General features: G+C 41.4%; 1 protein-coding gene across 3 annotated transcripts in view; it reads left to right on the forward strand.

The window, feature by feature from the left end:
* Nucleotides 1-5,722: 5,722 nt before the first annotated feature.
* The window catches only part of ANKDD1B (ankyrin repeat and death domain containing 1B), a 44,546-nt gene continuing 25,566 nt past the window's right edge, over nt 5,723-24,702 (forward strand). For 2 of the 3 annotated variants that reach the window (XM_089494437.1, XM_089494452.1), the window contains exons 1-8: nt 5,723-5,894; nt 8,491-8,594; nt 10,654-10,752; nt 14,073-14,171; nt 14,265-14,369; nt 18,293-18,391; nt 21,990-22,088; nt 24,376-24,474. In XM_089494437.1, coding sequence (XP_089350563.1) covers nt 5,759-5,894; nt 8,491-8,594; nt 10,654-10,752; nt 14,073-14,171; nt 14,265-14,369; nt 18,293-18,391; nt 21,990-22,088; nt 24,376-24,474 — 840 coding nt within the window. In that variant the 5' untranslated portion in view covers nt 5,723-5,758. The remainder of the gene's footprint in view (nt 5,895-8,490; nt 8,595-10,653; nt 10,753-14,072; nt 14,172-14,264; nt 14,370-18,292; nt 18,392-21,989; nt 22,089-24,375; nt 24,475-24,702) is intronic. The other variant, XM_089494445.1, reaches the window with a different exon arrangement.

Below are 24,702 nucleotides of genomic sequence, written 5' to 3' on the forward strand. Positions count from 1 at the left end.
AAATCATCATCCATTATTTATTTGTCAGCTCCACCTCCACCTTGCCATTAGGTCTCCTTATTTCAAAGAATAATAGGAATGAAAAGAAAAAGCACCTTAAAAACTAACCAACTTATTTCAGGGCAAGTTGCCAAGGACCACAGCCCACTTCTTTTGTTGTAAACTCCCAGGCCAATCAAACAAGCCCACCCTAAAGATCAACTTGACACATTTATAGCTATACGATAGCTTTGTTTTTAAGCACTCACATGGTAACCACAGGTGAGAAATCAAGCAAACGTGATGTAGTGGTTTCAGTATCAGATTAGGAACCTGGGAAACCAGGGTTCAAATTCCTGCTCAACCATGGAAATCCACTGGGTGACCTGGAGCAAACCACATTTTCAGCTTCAGAGGAAGACAAAGGCAAAACCCCCTCTGAACAAATCTTGCTAGGAAAATCCTGTAGTGGGGTTGCCATAAGCTGGAAATGACTTAAAGGCACATACCTAAAAAAATTAAAAAACCCATCCCCAAACGCTCTGAAATACTTTTCATACTGAACGTGTCCTGTATTAGGCAGTAATGTTTGAAAGAAACATTACCCTTGTTCTTTTTTTTTAAAAACTTATAGTAAATTAAATATTGAGTAAAAAGGGAGGAGGGAGGCTGCCTAACCCCCTTCTTCTTGACTTGTTTTTCCAGTCAATCTTTTTCTTCCAGGAGCTGATCTTAAACAGAAAAAATGGCTAACTTTAGGCATGAAGCACATCCTCTTTTGCTTGTAACCTCCCACTGCTTTTTCATTAAACATGGAAGAAACTGAAAGGGACTTGTGTATCCATAACATCTTACAAACACATTTTTTTTTCTGGGACAACTGATTAAATATCTAAAACTCTGAAAAATGAGCTGCATCCTGGATAGTACTTGGAAATCTTACCTCTGTTTTTCATATATGTTCCACATTCTAATTCATATTTACTTTCACACTGAGTCACCTTTTCCAGTGTTTGTTTAGAGGGTGTAAAATTAGCACAAATACGATAGGAAAATGTTTTAAATCATAATCCTCATGAATGATGGAACAGTGTAGTCATGTATTTGGACTGAGTCTTATGGCATGATGATAATGATAGCTGCATTTTACTCCCTTCTTCAGCTGGGAGAAGGCCCTATAGTAGTTTCCAAATTTCAGAACCAAGATGGCCCTTGTATTCTGTCTCATTTCTTCGTTTTAGTTACTGCGTGAGTCACATGACACTTGGCAGTCAGTGTCAGTCACCTAATGAGAGAAGACAGTTGAGTGCTATCCCCAGTCCACAGCATTCTGTAGAAAACAACAAGGAAATGTGTGACAGATTATGACTGTTACGGGCTTTGAAAGTGCCAATCACCTGGGAAAGATCCAAAAGAGTCCCTGTCTCAGGGGTTAGGCATCCACTCCATTTTCACAGCATCCAAACACTTGCAGTTCAGGATTGTGCATATTGGTCAGGATGCCTGGAACTAGCCTGAATGCTTGATGTCAGTCTAAAATGGGTGGGCAAAGTGTGGACAGAATGTAGCCACCAGGGCTCAAAACTGTTTTGTTCCAAATGCCCAAAAGTGATCTCTAGTGGGTGTGTGGAGCATTTTCACACTTCTGGACCCCCCCCCCCCAAAACCCTTGCCCCAGGAATCAATTTTTTCAAAAAGATAATTTGGTTCAAAATATCATCTATGACCCATAGAGGGTGTTTGGGGACAATCTTTTGGCAGGTACAGGTGCAGCCAAGGTCTCCTGGAGGGCTAATACAGTGGAACCTTGCCATACGCGGGGGATCCGTTGCGGATCCCGCCGCGTATGGCGATTTCCGCCTATGCTCGAGCCCCATTGTAAACAATGGGGCTCGTGCACGGCGGTGCGGAGGTGCACAGGGCGCAACAAGCGCGCACCCATTCAACTGAATGGGACGCGCCGCCCCTTCCGCCCCGTGCGCGCCCAGCGGCTTGAGCGCGTGCGCTCAAAGCCGCTTAAAAAAAGTCCGCGTATGCGGAGGCCCCACTGTACAACCTTTTAGTCATCCATGATTGCATCCTTCTGGATCCCATTACTTCCACCCTCTCCCACAACTGTGTACTGTATATGTATATATGTTTTATATCTGCGCTTTTATTATCACTGTACGTGTCCAAAGAAGTGGGTTTATATCCACAAAAGTTCATGCAAAAATGAAAACCAGTTAGTCTTAAAGGTGCTGCTACATTCCTCCCCCCTCCTCCTTTTTATGCCTCAAGAGACTAACACTACTTCTTTGAAAATTGCTCATCTTCCACAGTTGCCCATTGCTGATCTAAGACATTGAGAAATACGTGCTACATATGTGAACCAAAAATGCTACTGGGATGTGCAATTAGTAACTTAATGACTTAATAGTAACTTAATAGTCAATGGCTGATCCATGGAGACCCCTCCCCCTTTTTTGCTAATGTCCACCTAGTTCCAGCATAGGGCTCTTTCTTTTCCATGTTGAAGCCTTTGCAAATAGGTATCTTTATATCCATTTACTTTAATAGGCTTCCTGTTGTTGTTAGTTGCCTTCAAGTCCGCTTTGATTTATAGCAACCTTATAAATGAGAGACCTCCAAGTTAATAAAATAATAATAATAATAATAATAATAATAATAATAATAATATTTATATACCACCTTTCCAAAGGATCAAGGCGGTTTACAAAATTGCATACCCTTATCAACAGCCCTGCTCAGGTCTAGCAGACTCAGGGCTGTGGCTTCCCTGGTTTCATCTATCCATCTATCTGGAATGTGGTCCTCCTCTTTTCCTACTTCTCGCCACCTAAACAAGCATTATTATCTTTTCTAGCAAGTCATGTCTTCTCATGATATGGCCAAAGTACGGCAGCTTTAATTTAATCATCTTGCCTTCTAGGGGGAGCTCAGACCTGATTTGTTCTAGGACCCACTGGATTGTCTTTTTAGCAGCCCACAGTATCTGTAGATCTCTTCTCCAGCACTCTTGTCTCAAATGAGTTGATTTTCTTCCTACTTTCACAACCATAATAGAGATGGGGAATGCTACGGCATGGTCCATCTTAACTTTTACACTCCACTCTCATGTCTAGTTCCTTCATATCTGCTATTCCATTGGGTTTAGGTGAGTCGATTCTGCATAACAATTCCTTTGGAAAAACAGGATTATATTCCATTTTGCACTTGGCTCCTTGTGCTTCCACAGCAATCCATCAGGACTATCTGTAGACACACTTGAGTAAGAAATGACACTCATACGACATTACAGGCTTTTCCCCCTCACTATTTTCTGCCAGGTACTTCTGTCATGTCATGTCTGGAATATCTAAATCTAAATATCTAAATGGAATATCTGGAATATCCTTATCTAAAACTTCCAAGGGTATAGGCATTGTTTGTCTAATGCAGAAAATATTCTGGCACTTTAAAGGCAAACAAGATTATTTGACATAGCTTTTTGTGAATTCCAGCTCCCTCGCATCCAGTGAAGTGGGCCTGGGATTTAGTTATGGGAGTTAAATAAGAGATTTCTTCCCCCTATAAGAATACTGACACACAGACACTGAATTTTTCCTTTAGATTGCAATTCTAAAAATTTGAAGATGAGAAAATGTTCATTTTGTGAAGCAGAATTGGTATGTGGGGGTCCTCTCATTTTGGCCCTCTCCCATAGCTACAGCTTTGGCTTCAGGCTACAAAGGCTTATACCAAATAAAATGTAAGAGACATAGCCATGCTAGACTGGAATATCAGTATGCAAAGGGATCGTATAGCAAATGTGAGGCTAGGGCTGTATCTGCAGCACTCTGACAGCTATATCGGCTCTCTGACAGAGAAGGCTAAATATCTCACAAAACCACAAATCCCAGAAATCCATAGCACAGAGCCATGGCAGCTAAAGTGATGCCAAACTGCATTATTTTTGCAGTGCAGATGCAGCCCTAGTCATGCTACAATTTCTTTTGCACAGTTCGTCCCAAAGGTGCTACAAGATTCCCTTGTAAACTGAATAGAAGGAGGAGTAGCCTCCTACATAGCTATCCTTCCGTACTCACAATACCAACAACCTTTTGACAAAATGCAGGCCTATGACTAACATCTCCATTTTCCCCTCCTGAATGATTTTAACACCTTTGCTTGATGAAGAAGCAGGTGGAGCTTTGAAAGCTTGTGATCTATATTTTGTGCATTTTGATTGGCCTCATAAAGTTATCACCATTTTGTGGATTTTGGATGTTATTGTATTCAAGGTAAGCAGATGTTCTCCTTTTCCAGGACATGGCCTACACGTCTATCTTCTGTCCAGGAGCAATTCCAAGATGACCTCCATTTTGAGCATGACAAGCCTGAATTTATATTTTCTTTGCTTTGGGCATGCCTTACATTTTTCTTGAATGTCCTACATTTTATGGCATCTTGTTCCCCTTTGTGGCTAGGACATCTGGTCACCCTGCCTTGGGCAACTCACACTCTCTCAGCCTCAGGAAGGCAATGGCAAAGCCCCGCTGAACCAATCTGGCAAAGAAAACCCCATGATCAGTTTGCCTTAGAGTGGCCATAAGTCGGAAATGACTTGAAGGCATAACAGCAAATATGACCAGTCTGGAAAGAGACCTTGTTGTAGCCTCTTTGAGACATAATGAAAGAAACAAGTCGGCAGTGTGAGCTTTCCTAGACTTTAGCCTCCTTCTGCTGATGGCATCTGAAGAAGTAGTCTAGGAAAGCTCATGCTGTGCCAACTTCTTTCTTTCAGTGAGTCTCAAAGGGGCTACAAAGATCTCTGTCCAGTCTGATTCTACAAACTAACAGGGCAATATCTTTGAAGAATCACAGAATCATAGAGTTGGAAGAACTATGGCCAGTCTGGAAAGAGATCTGGTAGCCTCCTTGAGACTCATGCATGGAAAGAAAGAAGTGGGCATTGGCATGGTGAGCTTTCCTTTCTAGACTTGAGCTTCCTTCCTTCCTTCCTTCCTTCCTTCCTTCCTTCCTTCCTGAGAGGCATTTGGTGGAGTGGAGCTGTGTATCTTTGAATTCTACAAATAGGAGCCTCCAACTTCTTTCTTGCAGTGAGACTCAAAGGAGCCACAAAGGTCAAAGGAGCCTTGGTGGCACAGTGGTTCAATGCCTGTACCGCAGCCATTCACTCAAGACCACAAGGTTGTGAGTTCAAGACCAGCAAAGGGCCCAAGCTCGACTCAGGCTTGCATCCTTCTGAGGAGGGAGCTAAAATGAGTACCCAGACTGTTGGGGGCAAATTGTTCACCGCTATGATCTTTGGAATAGCGGTATATAAAGAAAACAAATTAATTAATCTCTTTCCAGACTGGTTTCACAGACTAACAGAGCTGCATCTCTGAAGAAATCCGAGCAGTCTTTTGCAGCCCCTTTGAGACTCCCTGAAAGAAAGAAAGAAAGAAAGAAAGAAAGAAAGAAAGAAAGAAAGAAGTGGGCAGCAGGAGCCTTGAGAGCCTTCCCTCTCCTCCTTCCTCCGATGCCTTTGCTCAGGAAAGGGGACTTGGGCTGCCCCCTTCTTTCTTTCTTTCTTTCTTTCTCTCTCTCTCTCTCTCTCTCTCTCTCTCTCTCTCTCTCTGGGTCTGTTTCTGGCGGAGCCTGGCTCTTCCTTCCAGGGCCCAAAGGGAAAGGCTGGAGCCAGGAAGGGAGGGGTGTCCAGGCCAGCGCCTAGTCCCTGCCTGGCTGCCTGGCTGCCTGCCTTCCCTTGGCCGGCCCTCTGCCTGCTCCTGCCATGGAGCCCCCCTGGAGCCGGGCTTTGCAAGGCCTGTCTGGCTTCGTGGGCCAGCTGAGGAGCCCCAAAGGGAGCCAGGGGCCTCGGGCGGCCGCGGAGGAAGAGGAGGAGGCGGCGGCGGCCCACGCCGAGACCCGTGAGTCCGTCCCCGGGGTCTGGGGGGTCTGGGGGGCCCTTCTGGGCAAGGCCAGCACCTCCCTCCTGCTGCCTGGGCCCCGGCTTCTCCCCAGGAGAGGCCCCCCACAACAAGATCCTCCTGGATCTTGGCCGGAGGGTTTGGAGCGAGAGTGGATTTGAGCCGGTTATGATGCGGGTGTCCCGGGCCAGGAAATGCTCTTGGGAAGCGGAGGCTTCTAGGCAGATGGGAGGCATTGCTGCTTCTCCTGCGGGTCTAGAAAACCACCCAGCCCCCATCCCTCCATCCGGAGGGACTGACAAGAAGAGCCCCTCTCCGCCTCAGAGGAAGAAGGCAGGGGCAGCCTTCCCACCAGACCCTCCTCCTTTCCCAGAACACAGCCCACATTGCAGCCTTATTTATGTCCAGCAGGGATTCCAAAACACCCTTCAGCTGAAGCATGACTGAGAAGCATGGGTTGATGCTTCTATGAGTGTCATGTCCTCCATTCTCCTGGAACGTCCTCCATTTTGCAATCCCTTCCCCTCCTTGTCCCCAGCAGCAGGGTGACAAGAGGGCCTCACCACAAAGGAGGACCAGGTATTGCCACTGCCTTCCTTTCAGGCTGAGAGGGACCATTTCTCACCCAAGCCCATGCTAGTCAACATCTTCATCAATGACTTGGAGGACAGCATTGGGAGCATACTTATCCAATTTGCAGATGACACCAAATTAGGAGGAACAGCTGATACCCCAGAGGACAGGATCAGAATTCAAAACGACCTGAATAGATTAGAAAACTGGGCCACAGCTAACAAAATGAATTGCAACACGGAGAAATGTAAGGTACTGCATTTAGAGCAACGACAACAATGAAATGAAATGCATAGATATAGGATGGGGACACCTGGCTGAATGAGTCTACATCTGAAAGGGATCTAGGAGTCCAAGTAGACCGTCTTTTCCATTCGGGGGCCTCCAGCCCCTTTCCCCCGAAAATATATTCAGTTTGATCAGAAGCTGAAGAGGAGCCTTCTGCTTTTATTTCAACCTTTATTTTCACCAGAGTTTTAAAAGTAGACCCTGCAGAGTTGCCAGCCCCCTTCCACAGAGACACCAATGGTAATGATTACTGAGAACTGAAAGCCAACAACATCTGGAGGCTATAAGATGCCCACCCCTTGCTTTAAGTCCATTGGTCCAAGCCAAATGATGTTAAGAATAAGCTCGTTAAAATCCATTGGTGCTTAAATCAGCTTCATGACTCAAACATAAAATTGGAACCAACTATGAAATGCTGGCTGAGGTTAATAGGAGTTGGAGCCCAATAACAGCTGGAAGGCCCCATCTTCTCCACCCTTCCTTAGAAAGATTTTTAAAGTACCTGCTGTACCTGTATACTATGCTCACCTGATCTCTGTGATGTGGAGACAGAGTACTGAAAGTTGAGAGCTTAGGCCAAAGTTCATGCTCAGATTTGTGATTCTTGAAAGGGAGAATGCTGAAGTACCAGCCTGTCTTGTCTGTTTCCTTAATTCTAGTCAAGGGGGGGGGGGGGCGGGGGGAGGATAAACATTCATTTTTGTTAAATTTGTTTATTTGGCCTTTTCTACCAAAAACCTTGATATTAATATTAAAGATATAAATGCACAAAGGGATTAGGAAAAAAGCTTTTTCTCCCTCCTTCCTGAAGGGCTGAAAAATATGTAAAATAAATATGATTAAAGGAGGGTTCTTGTAAAGCCATAATTGTTTTCTAAACACTTTGAAGTCGATGCTGTAATTGAAGTGGGTAACCTCTGTTATGAGTAAAATACCCATTTTAGAAGTAAAATCAACCAAATCCACTATTATTCTTGTCCTGTTTTTTTCCTTCTATTATCCTACTTCATCATAAATTCATTAATTGTAAAGCTTTTGAGACTGTGTGAAAGAAGTTGCAGCTTAAGCTTTCGTATAGACTTAGGTCTACTTCCTCATCTGGGAATTTCAACATTGCTTCCTTAATCATTGTTTAATATTCTATTTTGATTGCATACAGAAGCACATGACCATTAAAAAAAGAATATAAAATATCCATATACAGCTAAGCTGTGGCAGAGTGGGTTCAGACTGTTGGACTAAGACCTACACTTGGCCATAATGTTCACAGATGCCCTTGGCTCAGTCACCCTTTGGCATATCTTTATATAGGTAGATGTGACATACTTTGGGAGGAAAACCAATGTACCACACTCTGAGTTCCTTAGAGTAGAATAAACATAAAATAGCCTTTGCTTGATATGTCCTTTGCTTTAATAGCACAAATATTTCTTCCTTCCTTCCTTCCTTCCTTCCTTCCTTCTTTCTTTATTTTCTATCCCATCTTTCTCCCTGCACAGGCCTCAAAGCAGCTTACAACCATTTAAAAACAGAGCACAACTAAAAAGGAAAAAAAATCCTATTAATACCTAAGTTAAAACACAATTAAACCAATGTTCTATTTATAAATATACAAGTTAAAAACATTTTTTTTTAAAAAAAACCCATTTAAACATAATAGAATAGAAATTCAGTACCTCTCATTGAAAGCTCATCTGTCATAACATATTCAAAAACTGTTTCTCTTGTTTTGCAGTGCTACCAGATGAAAAAGAATTTCAGCACGCTGCTAAAACTAATAATCTGGATACTATGGAGAGACTATTTAGGAAAAAAGTTAATATTAATGCTGTAAATGTTGTAAGTATAACACACAGTAGTTTCTGAAACAAGCAAATCCTGTTTTGCTGAATTAAGCCAACAAATAGTGGTTGTTTCCCAATTCTTCAAAGTGGTTGGGTTGTTGTTGTTTTGTTGTTTTTTAGCAAAAAAAAATTAGTTAATGGACAGGACAAGAAGCTCGAGCTATCTTACGCTAGAGATAAAAGTACTTTTAAAGAGTCTTAAATATTTTTAAATGGTCTTTGATGGAGCCATTGCTGTATTTTGATGTTCATATTAATTAATTTTGTCATCCTGTCATCTCTGGCCAGAAAGTATGATGTATGATGAACCATACCTCAAGGGCTCACCTGTTTTCCCAGTCTTCATTATTATAGATGCCATCAATTGCTAATAAATTCCTGTAAGAGAAACAGAATGATCTTAACACAAACAGACTGACATAAATCTGGCATTACAATGTCAGGGTTCATAAAGGACTGGAAGAAAATGTTGGTTTCCCTGCTCCTCCCAAAATCAACATTATCAAACAGCAACAGCCATCAGGATCATTATCATTATGATGATCACAATCATCATCATCATAATCATCATCAATTGTCATCATTATTTCAAGGAAGATTCCAGTATGAAAACGTTGTTGTGTGCCTTCAAGTCATTTTGCACTTATGGCAACTCTAAGGCGAACCTATCATGGGGTTTTCTTGGCAAGATGGCTTCAGAGAAGGTTTGCCATTGCTGAGAGCATATGACTTGCCCAAGGTCACCCAACAGGCTTACATGGCTGAGCCAGGATTCAAACCCTGGTCTCCAGAGTCATAGTCCAACACTCAAACCACTACACCAAGCTGATTCTCAGTATGAAATTACTGAACTAGAATTTATAAATAAGCTCAATTTTATTGCTTAAAAAACAAGATTTCTGCCCCATTACCAATATATAATTAGTTCAGCGGATAACACATAATATAAGACTTCTTTTGTGACCAAATTTTGTAGATTTGGGGGCTGGCAAAAGGCAATGAAATGAAACTTGCTGTTGGCCAAGATATTGTGAATGATTACCAAAAGCTGCTTTTCCTTGATAGCAGAGTTTGCCAGAACTCTGGCAGAACAAGACAGAACAAAGCAGCCATCTTGGGTGAAAGATGCTGAAAGGATGGAGAGTAGTGGCAAGATGTTGGACAGCAGGCCTGACTTCTGTGTACTATACACCTGCTCTTCACCCCCAAGCCAACTGCCTGTACTTAGCATCTCCACTGTGGAAATAAGACACACTGACTGAGTGTGGACTTACTGAGTAAAAATGTTCGTGATCACGTACAATCTTAGCATGTCTGTTGAATGTGAACCTCCATATTTTTTTCTAAAAGGATTACTAATATTGACTGTTTTAGTATTAGGAAACAAAATATTTGTTTTAATATTATTTATATGGTTTATAAATGATGAGTAGCATCCAGTGGTTTCTTACGTCTAGAGAAAGAATCCTATTGGATCTGACCCTAAATATTCTTTATCAAATGTATTACTGATTTCATATAGTTGAATGAGTGTAATTGAATTAGTCTCCTCATATCAGCAAATAAACAGTAAAATTGTTTTATTTTAAAGTTGACTGCAATGGCATAACACATAGCACAGTGTCAGCACGTTCATTTAGTAGCATAATACTTAAGAATATTGGTATCAACACACTGTTCCTATTTGTGCATCTGGCGATGGACTTTAAAATGCATGAAAACTGGATTATTTGCATGTACTTGTTTGCCTCTTTATGAACAAATATTGTACTTTTCTACAGTAGCCACAGACATCTGTCTCCAAATATTTACCTACTTGGATAAGCCCATTGAGCTTATCATACTTATTTATATAGATAGATTCACCTGTCTTTGTGGGAATATAATCTTTATCTTTGTAGCAATACAGATCAAATACTTTTGAGCCAGTATTAAAGGGTAAGAGGTAAAACACGGAACCGTATAGATCCCCTCCACAGCTAATTTTGCTCTTGCTGCTGATCCCATTGTACTATTCTGTGCCTAAATTTTTATCTTTTGTTTTCTTATTTTAGCTAAAGCGCACAGCTCTCCACTTTGCTGTTGCAGGAAATCATATATCTGCAGTGGACTTTCTTCTCCATCACAAAGCTAGAGTTGATATTGCTGATAAGGTGCCGAAAATGATTCTTTAATATTACATTACATTTGTTGACACTGAGAAATAGGAATCTTTTATAGCAATGCTGGCATTGATAGATGGCCCATCTTGCCTTCACAATTTTCAAGAAAAATAACTGAAAAATATGAAATGTTGACAACTTCCTTGCAAACATGTATGGAATAAACTTGTTTACAGAGTAATTCTAAAGCTGGCTAAAGCCATAAGCTGCAGCACAAGAATTACTCTGCTGGGAAAGAAGAGATCCACTTGCTGAATGCACTTCTACCACTGAAGCTGTCTGGTGTACCTGTGGAAACTTCTTCAGTCATAGGCTGGCATCCTGTTAGTGGCAAATTTCAGGTGCAAGTCAACCACCTGTCTTTTATTGCTCATCGAGTAGGTTGGTATTCCCTTCCTTCCTCCACACTGACTGAAACTCTCATAGTCTCATAATAGAGATGGTGTAGCCTCCCCCAGCCATCCCATGCCTGAGGGGAAATGAGAGAAATGTCTGGCTATGTTCCCATCTCCAGAGGCAAAGTGATTACTTCAGTGGAAGATGTAATCATTTTGTGTCTGACTATGACGGGATAGCCAAATGCTTCTCTGATCTTCCGCATTCTCTACCATGCACAGAATGGCTGGATGTGGGAAGGACTGCAGTGGCTCTACAGTAAGTACAGAGGTTGATGAATGGACATACAGTGTGCTGGCCATAGGGGCATTGCCAGCAGTGTTCCCTCTAGCAGTAAGACCCCAAACAGGTTGTTCCATGGGTGTGTTGAATGTTTCCCTGAACCTGCAGGATAAAGAACCATCTTGTTCCCTGGACATGTTTTGACATATAGCTATGCCAGTCTGGAACTGGTACTATTTTCCCTCTTGTTGGTGCCAATACAATACTGCCAGTTCTTGTCAGTGAGGTGGACATACAAAGCAAACTTTCTTCATCATTACTTTAGGATCTCCACCGTATCATTTTAGAAATCCTCTGTTAATAATATATTTCACTAATTTTTGTTGAACATATTCTGCAGATTTGTTTAAACACTTCCTTATAATATGAAAAAGGCTACAAGATAAATATTTTTTTGCTTTAGTATGCTGTCCTTTCATAGTGGTTGGAAAAAATATTCAACTTTTCCTGCTTTTTATCATTAATCCTATGAGTTTGTTGCAGAATTGTTGTAAAATGTAAAGAAACCTGATCTATTACTTTTGGCTCCTGTGTTCTTCATTTATATAGCCTTTAAAATGCTATGAATGTCAGTTGATTGGTATGTTATAAAACCTTTGTGCAAGTGCATTTATTTGAATTCAGTAAAGGATACCAAAATGGGTAATTAGATATGCAGGGAAACTACTGTGCTGGTCCTAATGTGCTCCTTTGTTAATATGTTGCTCTTAAGAAATTTGACATTCTAGCAATTTAAATTGTATTTTTGATCTTAAAAAAGGGCTTGCACAACCAACTCATTCCTTATCAGTTACAAGATAAAGCTCAGATCATATTGGCTAAGACAGTCTAATTACTAGGGAATAGATGAAGATATAGGTTGGCATCTTGTTAGGCAGTTATGATGTTGTAATTAGGTTTATGAACTCATAACTGTTTGGTATCCTAATTTACAATTGTGGCACCATCATTACAACAACAAAGGCCACCTAAACCCCCTTAAAATCCATGCAGCCATTCTAAGGGACAGACTTCTGTGGTGCTGGTAAGCAGAGCACTGAAGAGAAGATGCATCCAGCATCCTCCTGTCAAAGAGCCACAGTGCTAAGAGTTGTAATAAGATCCTGCAGTGGTCCATGCTTCGGCTTGTTGCATCACACTACTTGCTGGCAGAAGGGGGTGTTATGCCCAAGATTGTAAGGGCAACCAGTTTAACCTGAGAATGAAAATTCCTCCTTCTGTTGACTCACCCTAAGCAGGGCTGACACAGATACTTAAGACACCAAATTTGGTTTTAAACACTATGCATGTAACATTTATTAAATCACAAAAATAATGCAAACATTCAGTATCAAGAGCTTTTGCATTCATTCACACATTCATTCAATACTCACACATACTCTTTCCTTCTGCTGAACAGTGATCAGTTGTTCTTGAAGGCCAGGGATGACATTGGTGCTGTGTGGCTGATGCCAACAAAATTAGGGTGAAAGCCAAGGGGCTTTATACTTTTCTTCTCTCTTTGGCTTTTTGGCTGCTGTAGTTTCACAATACTGCAGCCCATTACTCAACTTCTTCTTTCTGGAGAAGACATGCTAGGTTACATAAAATAAAATGGTTACAATCTAGGAAAAAGCAAGACACCTATGATAGGACTTTTGGGCCAGATTGCTCTGACACTGTGATCATACATCATCAATTGTCAGGTGGCACATCAATTGAGAGGGCTATCAAAGGAGCTATCACAGGAGCTTCACCATCGTGATCTCAAACATGCTTTCATCACTGAGGTCCTGTGTGCACAGGTCAGGATACTCTCAGGCAACCTGAAGTATCCTAATCTCATATCTTCCCCACTCCTCCCATGTTACAAAGACTATATGCGCTGATGCCCGGTGGCTGTTTGCACATGCATCCCACTAAGATGCCTGGTGCATCCACCTCCACCACAGGTCGCTTCAGTCTGAGGTCAGAATGAGGCAGCCAGTGATTATCAAATGATTTGGCACCTCGTTCTGACCTCAGAGTGAGCGACTGGTGGCATTGGTGGCATTTTAAACAGTCACCTGACATTGGAATGGAAGGCTGTGGATCTTCCTAGGAGATCTGGAGCAAATACTAAGTCTTTCGACTCCATTATAAGACACATATAGCCCAGTTCTGGTTCTGTGTGGTCCCAAAGTTGTCTGGTACGTTCAAACCAGATCTGGGGTTTGGGCCATGCATTGTCTGGATTCCCTGCTGAGAGGATGAGGGAGGACACTTTATTTGACCTGTGCAGACAGGATCTATTTCTCTGCTTCCCATTTCACCACCATGATCTCAAACAAGCTCCAAGACTCAGCTTCCCATCTGCAATACTGGGATAAAACTGACAGGTCCATGCACAATTTGTTGAAGTGATCTAAGAAATAATATATATGCAGCAGACTGAATGCTGAAAAAAAGCTACAGTACATGTGTGTTACCTAGATATCCTACAAGTTTAGTGAGATGTTACTGTCCCAGGCTCACAGAGTCAAGGGGACATGCCCCAAATTTAAAAAGCAAATCACCATTTGTTATGTTAATTAATTATACTATTCTATGCAATATAAATTAAGAACAGTTTTGAATTTAATTATGTCTTCTTGCATTTTTTTTATTTTTTGAAGCATGGACTTACTCCAGTTCATCTTGCTGCATGGTCTGGGAATCTGGACATAATGCTGATATTAATTAAAGCAGGTGCTGATCAAAAAGCTAAGAACCAGGTTTGTTACTGGAATGTATAAAATAACATTAAGTCATTATACAATAGAATGACGCCTAATTCTGTGTTACAGCCTGTTCTGTCTTTTCCTTAGGAAAGAAGAAATGTCCTCCATCTTGCAGCTCAGAATAATAGTGTTAGAATAGTGGACTATTTCATCCAGGATCTTCACTTGCTTGATCTTAACACACGTGATGAGGTATATGAGCATATATTATGGAATAGCTGCTAATTGATACTAGTAATGCTGTGTGAATATTTTTCATTTAAGGACATCCATGGTTAACTCACAGTTATGTTTTTCCTACATTTTCTGAATTAACTTTTATAGCATTCTGATCTTGGCCACCCAAAGGATGCATATACAGTATATAAGATTAGATAGAAGTATTTGTGATAGCGGATTTAGTTCTACAATCACACTTTGCAAAAAGATACAGAGTAAACACCAGTCTTTGGGGGAGGGATTTCAAAACAATTATGGATAAGTGGCTGTATCTGTAAACTACCGTATATATGTTTATAGCACTAAAATTAGTGTTGTAATTTTACTATAGTCCCATGATGACGGGTTGCAGATGATTAGTAGAGCACATTTTGTATACAGAAAGGTCCCAACTTCAGTCTTCCACAGCACTACTCAAAAGAGTTATAAAGCTCAAACGACTATATGAATCCTACTTGTCAAATAGTTACTAATGGACTAAATAGACCTATGTCTATCTGACTCAACAGAAGCCAGTTTCATATTATGCTTCTCCACTTTTAAAGTCTTCTGTGCCTTCTAATAGATGCTTTAGGCCTTCTTTGATTTCAGAGGATCAGCCAAAAAAATCCAAGAATGTTATCAGTTTACTTGTGAGTTCTGCTAAATAATACCAAAGGGAGTTATTTCCAGGGTCATATATTCAGGATTCGAGGCTTTTTGTGTACGATGATATCTTGCAGTGAAACTTATTTTTGAAGTGAAAAGACTATATTTTGGTTCTCTTCTCATTCTTTTGTAATCCTTTACTGATGAAGCTGGTTCTGTAAAACACATACAATTCCCTAAAAAGAGATACACCAATGTAAACAGTTACCAAATGGTATCTTTTGGTCCTATTTTAATCCGTAAGGTTTAAAATACACTTTTCTCCAAGAGGGTTAACCAAACTGTGCTTTCTGGTTGAACGTGCATACCTTCTAATATTTCACAAATAAGAACTGGGACACATGTGGCTAAGCAACATCAGATTGTGGTCAAGATGGCAAAAGTTATTAATGGAGAGATACATACAAGCCAGGGGAGGCTGCAGTAGTTTGCATTTGCCTGAGCCTTCTGGGAGGGAAAAATTTCACTGCCTCGTATCCTCTCCTCCTTGCTAAGTTAACAGAATGCAAATTACTTTTGCATTTTGAAATCATTTTGCAGCAACTGAAGTAATCTGATGACAAAGGAATGATGTGGGAGGTGGAGAGAAAACCTGGGACATTTTTTAAAAAAATGCTAAAAAAGTGGGACAACAGAGGAGCAATTGGAGCATCCCTGAAAAACTGGGATAAGTGGAGGGTGTTGTATGTATGCTTTGCATGTCTGCTACATGCAGCTTTCCTCCACTTCTGGCTTAATGATCCTCTTCCGTAATCCTCTATATAGCCATCATACTGTGTTCTACATCTGTTTTGGGCTTCTGGTCCTCATATTTAAAATTCTCTATCATGTTGTGTATGGATGCAGCTCATCCAATTTTTAAAAATCCTTACTTTCTATTGTCATTTTTGTCAGCTTTCTTCTCCCATACCACAAAATCTGAAAAACTACTTTTTACCCTTTTGCTTCTGCTTGGATTCATGGTGGCTGGAGGATCCAGAGAGCTGTAGTGTAATAACTTTGCTCAGCTTTGATTTCCCCATGCTTTTATATACCATGCTGTTTGCCACATTCACATAGCTATCCCCTTTTCTTCCCTTGAGCCTTTTATCATTATTTATTTTCTAAGGAACTACTGCATTCTTATTTTACCCATATTTCAATCTCCACTGCCATCTTGTCCATGCCCCAGGATGTACAAATCAGGCTGTATCTGTATTCTGGGCTGTGCATAAACCCATTCTGTTCAACTCCAATTATTATATCATTTTCCAGTTATAAACCAACAAGCATAATTTGTTTTTTCAATGTACAATAATATAAACATTTTGGTAATATAACATTTCCCCAGAAATATGCATTTTTGTGCACAGTTTCTCACAAGATACACATTTTTCTATGCTGTTTCGAGCCAAGAACCGTATCACAAAAAATAGAGAATGTGGAATCTTAAGAACAGCTCCAATTTGCCTATTACTTTGGGCAGTAACAAATTTGTGCACAAGCTAAGTTAGAGGTTGTACAGATGGGCAGGAAGGGGTGGCATGACACTGCCCCTTTCTGCCCCCAATTGGTGTTGTGGCAAATGCACACAGTGGCACCAATCCAGCCTCCGCAGAGCACAAAAAGGAGCCGTTTTTTCCGGCTCTTTTTTGTTCCTGCGAAGGGGCACCATAGCCACTCTCATGTGACTTGATGGCACCCCTTTGGTGCAACTCCATTTGGGCTCTGCGTCAAAGGGGCATCATCATCGCTCGCACTGTCTGAACAAATGCGCGCAAAGATGGTGCCTGGGCAGTGTGGTGAGGGCTTTGAGCATGGGGATGCTCGGCCCTCACCCTAACCACAGGACAGTGCTTTTCACCCATGTGTACCGGGCCTAAGATATAATTTAAAGCCTGTATGATTATGAGTGGGATTCTAAATTACAAAGAAACAAAACCAAAAAATTTAAAATATTGTCAGTCCATCCATCCTTCCTTCCATTCTTTGTAATGCTGTGAGTTGAAACTTCACCTTGGTCCTAAGGTAATCCTCATTTAGCCTTGAGAAAAGTATATATTGGTTCAGTTTTCTTCAAACAAAAATTCACCAAATTAAAATTCACAGTATCCCTTTACACATTTTTACTTGACATCTACGCTATCTGTATACAGATTGTTTATTGGAAATGATTGGACAGAGAATGTACCATTTGCATGTTCTATTAGCATAATATCTGTCAGAAATGGTAGACACAATCTTTTACACAATTTCCCCTGTAGTTTCTGGTACTGTTGAGTAGAAGCAGACACATGCATCTGGCTCTCACATGTCAATGAATATACAACATTTATGGTTATGTGAATGAGAATATTCCTTTATGTGTGTAAGGCAATGGTATGGATCCTTCTGTCTAGGGTTGCATTCCCTTTGGGGTAATGATGAGGGGATATATGACAATAGTGGATATATGACAACTGAGGCAGCCCTCAGTTGACCCAAAATAGGCTATTTCTCTTTTCCTTCTTGTCCCTCCCTTTTTATACACATGCACATGCACACTATCTGATATTCCATTTCTTTCTTGCTCTCCCCCCAACCCAGCAGAGTGGTAGGAAAAAGACTAGGGAGTTTATCAGACAAGGGAAATTGGAAGTATAATCTAATGGCAATCTGAACGCAATCATGGGGTTTAACGTTATTGCATGATAGATTACCACACACAATTTCAGGCAATGGGAAGTCAGTCCAAACACAATCATTTGGTTTCGCATTATTGCGTGATAGACTACCACACGCAATTTCGGGCAATGGGAAGTCAGTTCGAACGCAATTCGAATTCATGTAAATTCACTGAACTAGCAAATTCACATGAATGCATTCTGGCCCCACTCCTAGATCTCTTTCACCCTGCACAGTTAGAAGATTGCGATTTTATTTAAATTAACATAGCTACTTCCTATTGGAATCCTGGGATTTCCAGATTAATGAAGTGTATTTGGAATTCTTTGTCATAAAGTCAAATGCCCCATTAACCTACAAAGCCATGGCAGTTAAAGTAGAAACATTATGTTATAACTGTATATGTGAAAGAGCCCACAGATTGTTCTTGCCAAACATTGGAACTGATAGTTTACAGAGGGCTTCTGCAATAAAACTGAAGGCTGTGTGTAGCCATGTGGTTGGAGGTTACCTTCACCTGGTTTAAGATTCTTGTAATGGTTAGCAAGTTTTCTAGAAGAGCTTTATCTTCCATACTGACCTCTTTATCATTTACTGTCTCCTAGAAAGGTAGAAAGCCATTCCTTCTGGCAGCTGAAAAGGGCCATGCAGAAATGGTAAATGAGCTGATTTCTCTTAACTTATCCACGTCAGAAAAGGACAATGTAAGTCTATTACAGTAATTCCAATAAAGGATTATTATTTGATTTGTAGTAAATAACGTCTTCAGCTAAAAGCTGTACTCTTACTTATGATGCTGAACACTGTACACAGACATGGCGTGAATTTTGGCAATGAAGACAATGAAAAAGTTAGAATGTTAAGTACTTTATTTCACTTTGGTGTTTGGCTTCTGTATTTATTTATTTAAGAATATTTGTTGGCTAGCATTCCCATTAACAATCCCATATAGCAGGTTCAGCTTACTAGTAACCACCATATTTATATAAGACTTTTTAAAAACCTTTATCAGTAGAGTGTCAAATTATCCAACTCATTGTTAGTGCTTCATTTTGATTTCTATTTCATTTGTATCCCACCTTTCTCTTGGGAAAGAATGCATCAACTCTACAGTGTTCAGAGAAAACTACACAGGTGGTTAGCAATGAGAGGAGTATTGGAATGACTTTGAATCCATAGATCTTGAGCCCCTTCTGTATGAGGATTCAGGATGTGGACCCTTGCCTACAACAGCCTGAGCCTACAACAGCCTCCCACTGATTTCATTGGGAAAGAAAATAACACAAAGGGTAGAATCAAATTACAGTGGAGTTGTTCAACTGTCACAACTGTTTTTATCAGCAGAATTGGGAAGGAGCAGTTCCCTCCTGCAGCTCTCCCATACATTCACAACATTTTCCCTGAAGGACCAAGAAACCCTCTGGTGCTATTTCTCAGGTGGTGTAAATGTCTGCAGCAGGCAAAGAAAATAGTTAAAGGTGCTAGGTGTCCTACCATACAGCCATGTGAAGGAATGTAAATTTGTAGATTTGTAATTATTATTTCCCAGATTGAAAAATAAGTTTCCTAACAGTTGGGAAACCCTTCTGGGAAGAATAATAGACCACTGAGAAGGTTGCACAATTTTCTCCTGGTATTCACCATCTCTAAGTGCTGGAGGCCTCCCCATCTTTGCCGGCCCCTGACGGGGCCCCAGGCCCCATCAGAGGCCAGCAAAAAGCCGTCGGGGGCCGCCAGCGCTGGAGGCCACCCCCTCCTTGCCAGCCCTTGACGGGGCCCCAGGCCCCGTCAGAGGCCAGCAAAAGAGCCGGCGGGGGCCGCCAGTGCTGGAGGCCTCCTCCTGTTTGCCGACCCTTTTGCCATTGCTGGGGCCCTCCAAGACGGCTCCAGCGGCGGCAACGGGCCTCTTGGAGGGCCCCAGCGATGGCATTGGGCCTCCGAGAGGCCTGCTGCCGACGTCGGAGCCCTCCTGGAGGGCCCCAGCGACGGCAACTGGCCTCCCAGAGGCCCACTGCCGCCGCCGGACCCCTCCTGCAGGGCCCCAGGGATGGCAACAGGCCTCCCAGAGGCCCACTGCCACTGCCGGAGCCCTCCTGCAGGGCCCCAGAAATGGCATCAGGCCTCCCAGAGGCCCGCTGCCACCGTCGGAGCCCTGTTCAAGAGCTCCGGCGGCCGCAGCGGACCTCCTGGAGGCCGAAGTCTCGCGCAACCTTTTCTGTGGTCGCGCGAGACTTCGCCTCTGGGCGCCGCCATTTTTTTGCCCAAAATGGCGGCGAAGTCTCGCGTGACCTCGGGGAAGGGCAAAAAAATGGCAGCACCCAGAGCGGCGAAAAGCCGCAATCGGCGGCGGCGGCAGCAGCAGCAGCCAGGGGCTGGACCAAAGGCCTCCGCGGGCTGCATCCGGCCCACGAGCCAGAGGTTGCCAACCCCTGGTCTACTTCCTCAGATGCATGGAGTAAACTGAAGAAGGAATTATTCTGTTCAAAATACAGGTGCCTACTTATGCAAAAGTGGTCTGGATGGAAGATGGATAACATTGGTTTCCTGCAATGTTTTTGGTAGAAAAATAGTTTGGGGGGTTGTTTTTTTAATTAAAAATGTTCCCCCAATACTTCTACAAAACTTTCATAGAATAATAGAAACATAGAATTGAAAGAGTCCACAAGGGTCATCCAATCCAACCCTCTGCCATGCAGGAACATCAATCAAAGCATACCTGAAAGATGGCCATCCGGTTTCTTTTTAAAGACCTCCAAGAAAGGAGACTCTACCACTCTCCAAGGGAGTTTGTTCCACAGTTGAACAGTTTTGCTGTCAGGAAGTTCCTCCTAATGTTGAGGTAGAATCTCTTTTCCTGGAGCTTGCATCCATTGTTCCAGGCCCTAGTCTCTGGAGCAGCAGAAAACAAGCTTGCTCCATCCTCAATATGACATCTCTTCAAATATTTAAACAGGGCTATCATATCACCTCTTAACCTTCTCTTCTCCAGGCTAAACATCCCCAGCTCCCTAAATCGTTCCTCATAGGGCATGGTTTCCAGACCTTTCACCATTTTAGTTGCCCTCCTTTGGACACGCTCCAGTTTCTCAACATCCTTTTTGAATTGTGGTGCCCAGAACTGGACACAATATTCCAAGTGGGGCCTGACCAAAGCAGAACAGATTGGCACTATCACTTCCCTTGATCTAGATACTATACTTCTATTGATGAAGTCAAAGGGCCCAGACAGACAGGCCAAAATAAAGCTGCTTCAGGTCACTTTGGAGGTATGCTGTTTAAATGACACACACATCTTAAAAAGCCAAAAGCTGCACCAAAACTGCACTCCAGTCCTTAGGACTGGAGTGTGGCTTTGGCACAGCTTCCAGCCTCTTAGGATGCATGCATCATTTAAATAACATACCTCTAAAGTGACCCAAAGCAGCTTTATTTTGGCATGTCTGTTCAGGCCCAAAAATTGCATTGGCCTTTTTAGCTGCCGCATTGCACTGTTGACTCATGTTCAACTTGTGGTCTACTTGGACTCCTAGATCCCTTTCCCACGTAGTCTTGTTGAGCCAGGTATCCCCCATCCTATATCTGTGCATTTCATTTTCTGCCCTAAGTGCAGTACCTTACATTTCTCTGTGTTGAATATCATTTTGTTAGCTTTCCCCCAGCTTACCAGTTTATTCAAGTCATTTTGAATTTTAATCCTATCCTCTGGGGTGTTAGCTACTCCTCCTAATTTGGTGTCATCTGCAAATTTGATAAGTATGCCCCCTATTCTGTCATCCAAGTCATTGATAAAGATGTTGCAGCATTGGGCCCAGGACAGAACGCTGTGGCACCCCACTGGTCACTTTGGGATGTTTGAATATGGGGACAATACATTTTCATCAACAGAAGGGAGAAAAGCCGCTTTAATTATTCATTCTCATATGAGAGGACAAAATAGTCAAGGATATACATTCCCATTCATGATCACGATATTGGAATTAGGTCCAAAAACAGTCTTAACACCATAATCAAATTACCACCCTAGCCACTCACAGGTAGGCATCTGAATCCCACAGCGGCTCAGTAATGGTTGTTACTTACAGATAAACTGTATGGTAAAAATAATAAAAATAAAGCCTAATTTTGATCTATCATATTCATTCTAACTCAAAATGTTGGACTACAGATTCCCTGCAAAACCTGAAAATGTGAACTTTGTGCCCAGATTTCAACATGGAATCCTAGAGTTACTCTTTGTCTCAAGAATGTTTACGTTCATTGGTAATATGAAAACAAGTTATATTTCTGCATGTCTTCTTACAGGATGGAAATACTGCCTTGCATCTGGCTGCAAAAAATGGCCATCATGAGGTGGTAGAAGTTCTCCTTCCTCAATGGGAAGAAATAAATGAGTTCAATGAGGTAAAAAAATAAAAATAAAGTACCATATACACTCAATATTAGTTGATCCCATGTATAAGTCGAGGACAGGGTTTGGGGCCAAAATTATGGATTTTGATATGGATTTCATAGATAGGTTGAGGGTAAACCTTAGGCACATGTAACAAAGGACATGAAGGACAAAGCAAAGGAATACAATGTCAAAAAACTTACAAAATTCTGAATGGAATTTTAAAGGCTAGATGGATGAAGAGAGAACTACAGTAAATGGTGACTGTGTGATGTGTTGAGGAGGTGACCTGGCACAGTTCAGCCTATGAGAAAGAATAAAGATGCAAAGCGGATGAAGTCTATAAAACAGGGTGTTAAGACAAAACATGTCTCCACAACTAACAAATGGCTTTAAAAGTTTCTGATTCAGTACAGTATAAATGTAAAAACCTAATGCCAGGTAAATAATCCCCCCTTCCCTTTAAATGTGTCAGGTAAGCAACCAAGGCTGCAATCCTATACTAACATATCTCATCAGATGGCAGTTAATGACTCAAAATGCACTGTAACAATGGAAGGTGACTGAAGTGAAGAGTAAGTGCTTCTGTGCTTCTTAATGCTGGTGATCAGAATCCAGTTTGGTATCGTGCTGATGGCATTACCATATGATACTGTTTCACAATGGGTAAAAAATAAATCCATCTAGTTCTTCACAAATAGATATCTTTATCAAAGGAAGTCCTACAGAGGTGCCACTCTGTTTTGTAGGCCATGTTGAATGACATGTAGCCAGCAGATAAGCACTGTCTGCCCTTTGGGAATTGCCACATTACCCTGACAAGTAGATCCTATAGGAGTGAAGAAGGGAAGTAAGGGTTTCTTGGGCTGTCTTAGGTAAATTCTATTCATTGGGTCTATTCTAGCTGGGACTAGTAATAGGATATAGGCCTAAATTGGAAGGTGGGAATGTCTGGTTCCTCAGCATCTCTCCTATACCTTTTTCAGTAGGTTTCACCTTCCATTGCAGTAACTTCCCTGGCTTGCTGGACATAATGGTTTGCTTCATATTTTGCATTAAACTAGCTACATAGCATCACTGCTCAAAATGGAGGTGGGGCTTTTTAGATTTAATAGATTATGACAGGAGTCACTTCATGTGTGTTTGACAGGGACGGTGGTAATGCACAGAGTGCAGGGCCAACCCTGCCATTAAGCAAAGCAAGGCAATTGCAGCTCCTGGATACTCCTTCTAAGGTTCTGGATACTCTCCAATGTAGAGGTTGCACATGTCAAGCATCATCCAGACTGTTTGCACCGGAACAGGGGTTTGGCCTTGTCAATGAGAGGATGTGGGAGGACATTTTATTTGGCCCATAGAGGCAGGGGCCCAATTTCTTTCTCCACCTCCTACTTTCCTCCTTTGTTCTCAAGTAAAGGAACATCCATGCTTGCTTGATATAACTACCACCTTTTGTTTTCTGGCCTTTCTACCTCCCAAGCTTTTAACAGTGGTGTTGCAAAGAAAAAACGAGAAGTTTCTGCTTTCCTCATCATATTGTATCTATGGAGTTTATCACACAGAGGGCAAATTGGTAAAATCCCATGCAGAAATGGAATTTTAAAATCCAGGTGTTGTTTGACAGATGCATTGGCGTGAAAGAGAAATAATCTGAAAATAATCTAAATGGAAAGTTCCTTTGCACTTTCAGAATTTAGTGAAAATAAAAAGGAGCTAGTTTTGATGACTTTGTGTTTGGGTTATTTTTGTGTTATTTCTCTTTCACGTAAATGTCATCTGAAATGCAGTTTTCTGCAACTTTCTGTTTGGGTTAATCCTGAACGTCATCTGAAAAACAACCCACAAATGCGGGTTGTTTTCAGTTTAAATTTAGTTTCTCCACAGGATTTGTCACGTGTGATAAACTAGTATGCTGTGATTAGAATTACTAGTGGAATTTTTACCTGTTGGTCAATTGGTAAACAGCAGAGGCCTGCCACAAAGAAAAGGTGGCACTCAGCCTTGTAACTTATTCCACCAAAAGAAATAAACAACAACAAATAAAATAAAAATCTGCAAGTTTGATTTTATTTTTATTTTTTACCTTGCAGGCTCACACACATCTCAGTTAAAATTACTTATTTTACCTCAACAACCTGACAGGAAAAAGTAATTACTGTTTCCATCTATTTAAAAAGTTGCTCATTATCTGAAGAAATTCTTCATTGCCACTGGAAAATATTCAAGTGTCTGTTTAAAAGCCTGATAATAACTTTTTTAAATGTCAGATGTATTTTTTCTTTATTGTTGTTGTTTCAGGATGGTGAAACACCTTTTTATCTAGCTGTGGCAGGGGGCCATGAAAAATGTGCTGATCTCTTACTGGAAGCAGGAAGTGATATCAATATCTCAAACAAAGTATGTTGACATGCTTGATGTTCTTTGTTAATTGACTGATAGAATATTTTTGAGCCAGTTTAAATAATAATAATAATAATAATAATAATAATAATAATAATAAATTTTTTATTTTTATACCGCCCTTCCATAGATTAGGGCGGTTCACAGCAAATATCAATAAAACAATTAAGAATACATAAAAACACCCCTCTCTCACTGACCCCTCCCCCCTGGTAAAAAGCCACC

The sequence above is a fragment of the Sceloporus occidentalis genome, unplaced genomic scaffold (assembly GCF_023333645.1).
Source record: "Sceloporus occidentalis isolate IW3139 unplaced genomic scaffold, rSceOcc1.0.p SCAF_1, whole genome shotgun sequence".
In the NCBI taxonomy this organism is placed as follows: Eukaryota; Metazoa; Chordata; class Lepidosauria; order Squamata; family Phrynosomatidae; genus Sceloporus; species Sceloporus occidentalis.